Consider the following 10,701-nt stretch of genomic DNA (forward strand, 5'->3'; position numbering starts at 1 on the left):
TGCTCTTGGCAGTTAATTGTGGTGAGACTAATGGCAGAATAATCTCCTTGGGGAAGAAAAAAAACACTACATACTGTAATATCAACAGGAGGCATCAATACTCTGGAAAAGGAAGGCATCATTCTTTACCCTGTTGGCCCTGATTGTAGAAAGAATACAATCAGGGCATCGAATGAACAACAAAGAATATGGGACAAATGAACAGTTTGGCTGCATGAAGAATGATAATGAAGGTTAAAGTTGTTATGTTTGTAGAGGAAGATCGCCATCATTTACAAAGTGGCATCTTTCCTCTCAGGGTATCGTAACGCAAAACAAACAGGAAGAATATTTTCCGCTCCTCTCACTTGCTTTGGACAAGCACATGCTTGCACTCCGCCACTGAGTCCTGATTGGGCGAAATGCGGCCAACGCCTTGTAGTGACTAACCAATGGGAGTCGCTTGGAGAGGTCGGCCTTCTTTTCTACCAGCCGCGAAAATCCCGCCTCCTCACAGTCAACTCATACAAAGTAGACTCTCTCTGCTTCAAAGACAAACACGAGACTTGTGAGCGCGAGTGTTGTTTTTTTTCTCTCTCAAAGGCCTTCAGGAGAGAAAAAACAGCTATGGATCCGCTCGTGGGTGCGATTGACCAGGGCACGAGCTCAACGAGGTTTCTGGTAAGTGACGTGGCAGTGTGCGGGACGGCATCGTCATGTTTTGTATTGTGACAACGATCATCCACAACGTGTTAATGCGTCGCGCAGATATTGACAGAAACGTGTGCATATATTTTTATATGTGCGAATGCGTGTATGTTTAAAGGTACTCTATGCGTGTATAGTAAAGTTCAACAACAATTAAATGACTTTGCTTTATTAAAAAAGAATTAAGTCCTGCAAACCTGGACTCACCCCCACTCACCCAGTTTTTAATATGCTTATATTTATATTTTATATATAACTGTATTTCTATACTTTTTGTCTTCTACGTTCTCCCTTTCATAATTTTGCTGCTGTAAATTCGGAATTTCTCCATTGTGAGACAAATAAAGGCTTTCTTAAAAAATATAAATATCAAACAAATACTAATGTAATGATTGAACGGAACCGTTACATGAAACAAGGTGAGAAATAAGGGCTTTCGATCTTTTTTGCAATACGTTCTTTTCCTGATACATGAATTAAATACACTTTACAATAATAATAATAATTATAACACATCAGCATGCAAATTTATAACCAGGGGCGTCACTAGGTTTCAAGAACAAGGGGGGCTTAGCCCCAAGGGGAACACAGCCCCTATAGGGGGGTCCGGGGGCATGCCCCCCCGGGAGAAATTTTTTCGACATTCTGTTAAAAATCCATCAATTCCGTGCACTTTGAGAGCAAAATGAAGAGGCTATGAAGAACTACACACATCACATTAGTATCCTCTTTACTATGATGGGGCTTCCTCCCCTGGACTTTAACTGGACTAGATAATAGAAATTATAAAGAGTTCAAAAGTTCAATCTTGGTTGTTCAAGGGAATTAGAAGGATGCCCGATAACATAACCTATATGACAGTAGTCCTATATTCCTCTCTACCAAAATGTATTAATATATGCTTAGCAGTGGCGGGCCGTGCATTTCAACCTTAGGCCTTCAGTGACGTCACATACATACACAATATAGGCTCGTCAAGCAGAATAAATTTATTTTATATTTATTTATTTTATATCGGCCGAAATCTCAATAGGTGTTGCCTCAAAGAGTTGGTGTAATGATTATTTATGTATTTAATTATAAAATGTTGCTTAATTTTTATTAAGCACCACCTTAATTTATCCAAAAGTGAACACTTGTTACAGTGAGTGCAGTTTCTGCTGTTACTGGAGATATTTTAGCGGACTATAGTCACTAGTTTTACCAGCATGGATGCATTGAATACTTAATTTACCTTTCTAAAAAACTGTCGAATATCCATGCTGTCGACTCAACCTGACTTTCGGCAATGAACTGTCAGTTGTTGCGTTAGCATTTGATGTGGCGATGGTGACAGACACGTCAAATGCTAACGCAACACCTGTTGCGTTCAGGAAACCTGGGAGATTTAACATTTCAATAATGGCAGGTTATCGAAATATAATTTAAAATGGCCACATTACATTGAATTTGATGCAATATATTAGCAAAAGTACAGGAAAAATAAATAGCACTTTTTTTTAAATAATGCAATAAAATTATTTAGGGGGGCTAAAGACATTTTTAGGGAGGCTGAAGCCTCCCTAAAATAGGCCTAATGACGCCCATGTTTATCACACTTGTTGATCATTCCTCCAATGGCTAGCGTGAGGTGCAAGTGTTGTATCAGCTTCACTATGTTTGTCTGAATGATTTTCATTCATTTGATCTGATTTTAAGTGGTGAAATCCTTTCAATTCCTATCAGTTGTGTGCTGCAGTGTGATGCTATCACTTGTCAAAAATTAACTCATCTGTGGAGTTGGAGGTCTTTTTTCTTTTTTTTGGTTTAACCTTTGTGGCCCCCTGTCCTACTTTTTGAATGGGTTAGAACAAGGGTGGGCAAAAGGCGGCCCACGGGCCATATGCGGCCTGTGCCTGCCCTCAAGGTGGCCCTCGAATAATTTTGCAGAATGAAAATATTTCCTGTAGCTGAGTAGTTTTAAGTGGCAAGAACAGTCTTTACCACATCGTTTAAGAACGCCTCCAACCCCAAGACTGTCCTTTTCCACCCAAAAAGGAGAGAGGGCAGTGTCCTGGCTTCTTGCCAGAAAATTACGTGCCAAAACTGTCTTTCAGGTAAAATCGGAAGCAGATTATATATTCACCGAACAAACCTATCTGCCTAGTTTGCCATGAAAAACTTCGTAACGACAACACCAAAATCAAAAGTACACCATTTTTTTTCCCAATAAGAACCACTGACTTGTTTGAAATGCATGAAGAGTGGCTAAATTTGTGTCGTCTCCCAAAACGGGGTATATTCAACGTGTCATAGTCTTGAAAACACATATGGTGGCTTAATTGGACTAGTTGCGACGGATGGCGCACTCGCGAGGCAGAGGGGAAACACCGGGGATTAACTTTACTTCTCTACGGCGCTGTGTTCTAGAGGTGAGTAAGTCAGCCTAGCCACCTTATTCCTAGCCCCCATAAGCCTTTTGCATGAATTATGGATGCGACTAACAGTATGAACCGGAACCAGAGTTTTGTTTACATGGTGACCGTTCCAAAGAGTTTTCTTTCTATGAGAGTTACAGGTTTAAACCATGGCGGAACACCTGTTGTCGCTTCTCAAAAGAGAAAGCATTACGACCCCGTTTCCGACTCATGTAGCGGGGTAGGAGGGTAAGTAGTCTGAGAAAAAATAACAGCGACAATGTCATATTTTCAGCTACTTTCTGAACTGTTTCACTTCGGATGGTGATGTAAGCAATGCCCATCCAGTTATAAAGTTAGTTGCATTTTTGCGTGCACCCAGGCTACGTAGGACAGCTCTAGCCTGAGTGTTGTTGTGGAAACCCAATTCTTTATCCTCTAAGATAAAGTGCAAAAAATGTAAATGTACGTGGAGGCACCTGAAGGCATAAGCGGCTGTTTTGATTTCTTCGAGGTTAAAATCTTAAATCTCTTTGGAATGGATGAAAGGACAGCCGTATATCTGGGCGATAGATGGAATCATAATCCCCCTCCTCTGTTGAGAGATGGTTTCTCAACCTCACCGTAATAGATGGCCTTCATCACTCCTCTGTCAAATTTGTTTTCTATCAGTTTATTTCTCAGTGCACCGATTTTGAAGTGCACCGGAATGTTGTGTTGCTTAAAAATCCTTCAGAATTTCCCACAATGGCCTGATACATACGGAATAACAATGCTGTTGCGTCTCTCACTCTTCCTCCTCATCCATCTTGCGCTTGTTCCGTCTGGAACTGGATGTACTTATGATCTTGTGCTTTGAAGGCCTCACTCATGTGCCTATTATTTCTCTTAGGCCTGTGACCTTGTGGGAATATTCTCAGGCTTGTGTTATACGGTTCTGACAATGCCCGGTTTGTGATCCAGTGGGTGGTGTGAGTCAAAAAGTAGATATTGGTCAGTGTTGATATTTTCATGCAGTAAATATTCGGATTACGGTCAGAATTCTATTTTCTGCAACATTGTTTACATTGAAACTGAAACATTTATTTTTGTGAATGCTAACACTTTGTTTTTCTTCTTTCGACCCCCCAATTTTGCTGCTGTAAACTGTAAATTTCCCCAGTGTGGGACAAATAAAGGATATCTTATCTTATCTTATTTATAATAACCCATTTACATAAGTGAGTGGACAGATTTACTCCCGTGTACATGGTAATGGAGATGATTTGGAATATCTTGACCTGAACATGTGATGTACAAATAACGTCATGATGCAAATCAACATCATTTGCGCTTCTTACTTTCTACTTTTGATAAAACACATTTTTCACTCACCGCAAGAATAAAGCCAGTCGGTTTTCTCCTCGCTCCAAACATGTGGTTCTGTGCTACATCAGTGTTTGTTTATCTCTGCTTGTGTAGTTCCGACGAGTTGCGTGGCAGACGCACAGACTTACATATGCTCACAAATACGGGTGTCTATGTACATTGTGTCATTTTCGCACATAGACAGAAAATAACGTGAAAACGCCGCAGAGAAATCGATGTATTCAAGTTAGGCTCGCTTATCGCGTGACAACGGAAGAGCACTTATCACTATGGCGAGTAAGCAGCATCACTGCGCTTACAAGTACTTCCTGAACTAAAAAAAAACAAAAAAAAAAACGGGGTGGGCATTCCGTCAGTGCTGAGTGAGCCCAGGTCATTCCTACTCCGATGTCAGAATCAAGAGTACCCGAAGGCAACTTAATGTCTTTGAATCTTGTGACTTCAGTGTTTATGTCCACTGCGTTAATGTGCTTGGTGAAGGCTTGCTGATTAAACTTTTTGTCAACCATACATCTATATGAATGACTTGGCGCTGTCCCCGTAAAGTATTTCAGAGGCATCCATTCCATTCCTCCATGTTTAGGTTAGCCACGATGGGGGTGAACCGAAGCGCAAGTGGTATTTTTGCCTCTAAAATGTGGCTCTAAATTGAAAATAATGTAGCCCTGAGACAGTTCCATCTCAAGGCATGTCTGTACTGGTTTGATCGTGTATCTCTGTTCGAGGCTGTGAACATGCTTCACAGTTTTCACTGCATCCTGGGTTGGAATAAATGTGAACAGTGAGTTGACATTGCATTAAATAATATTTTTTATTCTTGCCCAGCTTTAAGTCTTTGACCTTCTAAAGAAACTCCATTGCATTTTGCCTACCAGGGGTGTTGGCCACATTCTTTGAAATATCATAGTGTATTTTTGAAATATCTTAAATACCTGGGAGGGTCTCTTGCGGATATGGGCAATAAGAAAGGTCATAATTGATGGTTTCTAAATGTCTTCTCAGAAAACCATAACAGTGTGGTTGCACTGGATTCATTGCCCTGAGAATTAAGCAAAGAAAGGTCACATGTAGTGTACCCGAAGGGCCTGTTCCTGGGCTGCCTCTACTCAACAGTTCACAGAACATCACGACATGCCTCGTCACACTTATACAGAGTTAAGGACGACACTCAAGTCTATTGTACATCGCAGTGTCACCATACCACCACACCGCCTTGAGCACTGCTGTAAATGAGTATTTGACGATGGTTAAGTAATAATGCAACTGCAAAGTATAGCGTTCATATCGCTACTTATCCTCATGAGGGTCGCCGACATGCTGGAGCCTATGCCAGCTGTCTTTGGGCAGTAGGCGGGGTCCACCTTGAACTGGTTGCCAGCCAGTCGCAGGGCACATACAGACGAACAACCATCCGCGCTCACACTCACACCTAGCGACAATTTAGTGTTCAATCAGCCTGCCATGCATGCTTTTGGAATGTGGGAGGAAATCGGAGTACCCAGAGAAAACCCGCGCAGGCATGGGGAGAACATGCAAACTCTACACGGCGGGGGGGGGGAAATCGAACCCTGAATCCCTCCACTGCGAGGCAGACGTGCTGTCCAGATTCAAACATTTCTCAGAAAAATGGTAGGACTTTTGAGCTAAATCTCTCAATGCTTTCAAATGTACCTAATTACAAAGGATTACTTGACATTATGTTTTAGAACTCTCAATAATAGTGTGCAATTTTCCAACAGTTGCTGATAAATATATACTCCATGATATCTCACACTTGCGACGTATATTTAACCAAAAATGGCTTCTATGACTGAGTAATATCAACCTTACCTTAAATCAATGATGAATTCCTTCACCGAACTGATTCTGTGTGAAAGTTCATGTGATGACACAAGAAGTTAAACTTTAACTTACCTGCATGTTTTTAAACTCATCGCAAGATTTAAGTAACATCTGCAGTCATAAGCAAATCACACACACACACACACACACACACACACACACACACACACACGGTTGCTGCTTTTGGACCGACCACGTCGAAACGGGCCATTGCCCTGATCCAAGTGCGTGCTGACACAGACATTGCGGCTTGCCCTATTAAGATAATTCGATGTGTGGCAGCAATTATTTTTAATGCAAAGCAACAAGGGTAATGAGTCTTGCATGTTAAACTTCAACCGATGGTCACGGTTTGCTGTGTCTTGCTTCTGTTACACTTCTGGCAGTTTCCCAGGTTGACTTTTATTTCAACAAAGTGAGAAAAACGATGAAGAAGCTCACACATAGTCGAGATAAATAAGTATGGCAGGACAAGAACAGAGAGGAATCTTGATTCATGACTTCACCATTGCTCCCAGTATTGTCAACTCAACTAATGGCACAAGGGTGTCGCTGTCATGGGTTTCTCCATTTTTACACTTTGCATTGCAATCTTTGACAAAACCTTTATTGTGGGTCATGTGTCGTCCACATAGTGAATGCTGGCATTCTTTGACGGAATATTATTCTTTCAAGGTGGCTGCAGCAGTTGGAGCTGAACTGTTGGGCTGGCACTGTAGTAGGAGGGGTATCGGATGACCTAAGTAGAACAAATGCTGATTTATAGTATGTCTGGCTGACTGCATTTACATTTCAACTTCTATCTTTGGGAAGGCATACAGTTGATTTCCAGCCCAAATGTGTAATAATTCTATTTTCGGGTTGTTTACACTATCTCATTATATTTGGTTTTTAAACACAGACGCACAAATGATTACTTCAATAATGGCCCTAAATATTTTGCTTCCGTATTTTCCGTATTTTAAATCGCTCCCAAATATAGGACGCACCAGCCATAAAATGTATAATAAAGAAGAAAAAACATGGAAGTCCCACTGGAATATAAGTCGCATTTTGGGGTAAATGTATTTGATAAAATCCAAGACCAAGAACAGACACGTCATCTTGAAAGGCAATTTAAAATAAAACTAAAATGGAGAACAACAGGCTGAATAAGTGTACAATATGCTCACGTTACAACCATCAGTGTCACTCCGAATCACTAAATCCAATGAAATCTTTATCCTAAATGTCACTTTTAAACAAACCCGCCAACTCCGAAGGGAGAAAATGCGGCACTTCATCTCCGATGTCACTTACGTAAGACGCATCGTCGATTTATCAACACAGGCCTAGAGCGCCCTCTTGCGGTTTAATTTGAAAATAACATGGGAGATGATATAATAACGTGTTCATTATTTCACACATACATCGCTCTAAATATAAGTCACACTCCGGGCCAAACTGTGAAAAAAACTGCGACTTATAGTCCGGAAAATACAGTGCTTTCGATTTAGTTTGTGAACACCTTTTTGGTGCCTTTCTCTCTTCTCTCTTTTTCACAGGTGTTCAATGCCAAGACAGCCGAAGTAATCATTCACCACCAAGTCGAAATCAACCAAAGTTTTCCAAAGGAGGGGTACGTCTTAAATCTTCACCATACCTGCTTCATGCAGACCAATTTGTTTAACTGGGTACACAAGCATTACGGAGTGACATCATATCATAGTTAAGCATATTCTTCATCACTTATCAAGAGAATAGTTTACATGTAGTCTTACTGTTGGTGCCAAGCAAAGATTCGTCCTCTCTCCTTTTTGGGTTTTCATGTTCAGTGATTTGGGTATATACTAGGGCTGCACAATATTGGAAGAACATGCAATATGGGTGCTGAATATTGCGAAATCAATAATTAACATATACCAAAAGAAATTACATTTTTATTATCTTATGAGAAAAATATGTGTGTGTGTGTGTGTGTGTGTGTGTGTGTGTGTGTGTGTGTGTGTGTGTGTGTGTGTGTGTGTGTGTGTGTACTCCAGGTTTCCTCCCACATTCCAAAAACATGCATGTCAGACTGATTGAACACTCTAAATTGTCCCAAGGTGTGAGTGTGGGCACTGATTGTTGTTTTTCTCTGTGTGCCCTACGATGGTTTTCGATATATTGTGCAGCCCTATTACCGATGGTGTTTGATGTCAGTATATCACAAAGTAATATTTGAAGGTAAGTTTTGACACATTTTTTTTGCATTCTTAATTAGGTGGGTGGAGGAGGATCCCAGGGAAATCATACAGTCCGTCTACGAATGTATAGAGAAAACATGCAAAAAACTTTGCCATCTCAACATTGATATTGGCAACATTAAAGGTGGGTGAAAATGCCGTCACTACTGTACACCATTCCCCGGTAGAGGATAAATATTAACCACTTTTTGAGAAATAATGAGACTGGGGTGAGTTTGTTATTTACAATGTCATGCTGTTTTCTCAGCGGTGGGTGTGACCAATCAGAGGGAGACAACCCTGGTTTGGGACAAAGTCACTGGAGAACCTCTCTATAATGCCATTGGTGAGTATGGTAGTATGCCTGACATTCTCATTACTTCATGGCTCCCCAAACACAAGACATCATAATCAACTTCACCTGGCTCAAAAACCTCTGCTCTGTTCCTATTAGTAATTACAACTGTATTATATTGGATTGTGGTCTGTTTCTGGATCAAGGTTATTAGCGTTAACAATTAATGACATAAAAACGAGAGTGCTTTTTGAAAAGACAATAAACAGAAACTAAAACTAAATATAATTATCTCAAAAATGTCCTTTTTTTGTCTTTATCAATCAATTTCACGGAAGAGCTTTTGGGGTTGATTTGTGATTAATTTATTTTGGCATTTTAGTCTGGCCATACAAAAGAAAGAAGGTTGAAGAGTCATTTGGGAATTGTACTTTACGTTTACCATTTAATCTTGAATGCCACAAATACAGTAAATATAATAAATACATTTTTCAAAAGTAATACTAAAATTAATGATAATTTTTCCAAACGAATGGAAACAGACCAACCTGTTCTAAAAACTAATTAAAACTAACAGAATTTCAAAGACAAACTTCAAACCACAATAAAAAGTATCTCCAATGAAAAATCCCAAATAATAACCATCTTGATCATGATACCTCATCTCGTACCAGGGAGAAATGGCATCAATTCAAAGCCTAAATGTTGATGTTGACAGATAAACAGAAACGCAAATGGAGAAAAATCTAAAATTAGCTTCTCAAATGTGGAGCATATTTTTCGCATCATGACCCCATTGATCAGAATACTTTGTGCGACGACTGAATGCGCAGATTATTTTGTGGGACAATTTGTATAAATCCATATGCATGTTACGTTGTGGGTTGCGGGGGGATTTAGACACACAAAACACAACAACAAAGAAATCAATAATCTTATCATCAGCATTTATTTGTACATTTCAACTTGTTTTGCTTTGTATGGCAAACACCATTGCCTGACCCAAAAGATTTGCTCTGAACTAGAAAGGAAATTATGTCATCTGGAAAATGGCTCACAAGGTTGCATCATGGAGTGTCAAATATCTTGCTTGCTTAAACTCTTCCATATGGCACTGACGTAATCTCAGAGCAGAGTGTGTTTGTTGCTGTTGGTTGAGAAAAAAGATTGGAAAGAGCTTTCGTCCCCCATATTTCCCATAGAAAACCCACATTGTTTATATTCTCATTGTCTTTACGCTGTAATCATTGATGGTGTATTTGAACCCTTACGGACATCAGATCGATGTTCCCTCGAAGCTGTGCGCATGAGCAATTGCGCGCTGTTCTCACTCTCTCAGCGCACACAGTGACGCTGGCGCGCACCATGCACACACATGACATTTCCACCCCAGTTTGATCTACGCACTGGACACCACACCATTCCCAATTTGCTTTCAGTTTAAGTCACGACACCCGGGTTGCACACTATAGCTTGTGTGAATGCTCTGATCCATGGAAAATTATCGAGACACAATCACATATTTTCTCTCTCTTCACGCTTTAGTTTGGCTCGACCTGCGCACCCAATCTACAGTGGAGAGACTCATCAACAAAGCACCTGGCAAAAACAAGAATCACCTCAAGGTAAGTGTGACAAACTAGGAGCCTAGTATTTGTTTTCTCTAAACATTTCCTTCATGTTTAGTGATGCTAGGCTCGAATTTGTCTTATTTACTCCTGTCAAACATTGATTTCTGAATATTTTCTGGCGACACAGCACAAAACGGGCCTCCCGATCAGCACCTACTTTAGCGCAGTGAAGCTGCGTTGGCTGCTGGACAACGTGGACATGGTGCAACAGGCTGTGCTAACCGGACGCGCTATGTTTGGCACAGTGGACTCCTGGATCATCTGGGTATGACCCCCCC

The 10,701-nt window shown here is 40.5% G+C and overlaps 1 protein-coding gene across 3 annotated transcripts in view; it reads left to right on the top strand.

Annotated features, from left to right (window-relative positions):
• The first annotated feature begins 487 nt into the window (after nucleotides 1-487).
• Nucleotides 488-10,701, top strand: part of LOC109528955 (glycerol kinase-like) — a 24,839-nt gene continuing 14,625 nt past the window's right edge. For 2 of the 3 annotated variants that reach the window (XM_019892043.1, XM_019892044.1), the window contains exons 1-6: nucleotides 507-660; nucleotides 7,838-7,911; nucleotides 8,536-8,642; nucleotides 8,766-8,843; nucleotides 10,338-10,417; nucleotides 10,551-10,688. In XM_019892043.1, coding sequence (XP_019747602.1) covers nucleotides 607-660; nucleotides 7,838-7,911; nucleotides 8,536-8,642; nucleotides 8,766-8,843; nucleotides 10,338-10,417; nucleotides 10,551-10,688 — 531 coding nt within the window. In that variant the 5' untranslated portion in view covers nucleotides 507-606. Of the gene's footprint in view, nucleotides 661-7,837; nucleotides 7,912-8,535; nucleotides 8,643-8,765; nucleotides 8,844-10,337; nucleotides 10,418-10,550; nucleotides 10,689-10,701 lie in introns of all 3 variants that reach the window. The other variant, XM_019892045.1, reaches the window with a different exon arrangement.

This window comes from Hippocampus comes, unplaced genomic scaffold (assembly GCF_001891065.2).
Source record: "Hippocampus comes isolate QL1 unplaced genomic scaffold, H_comes_QL1_v1.1 scaffold310, whole genome shotgun sequence".
Taxonomy (NCBI): domain Eukaryota; kingdom Metazoa; phylum Chordata; class Actinopteri; order Syngnathiformes; family Syngnathidae; genus Hippocampus; species Hippocampus comes.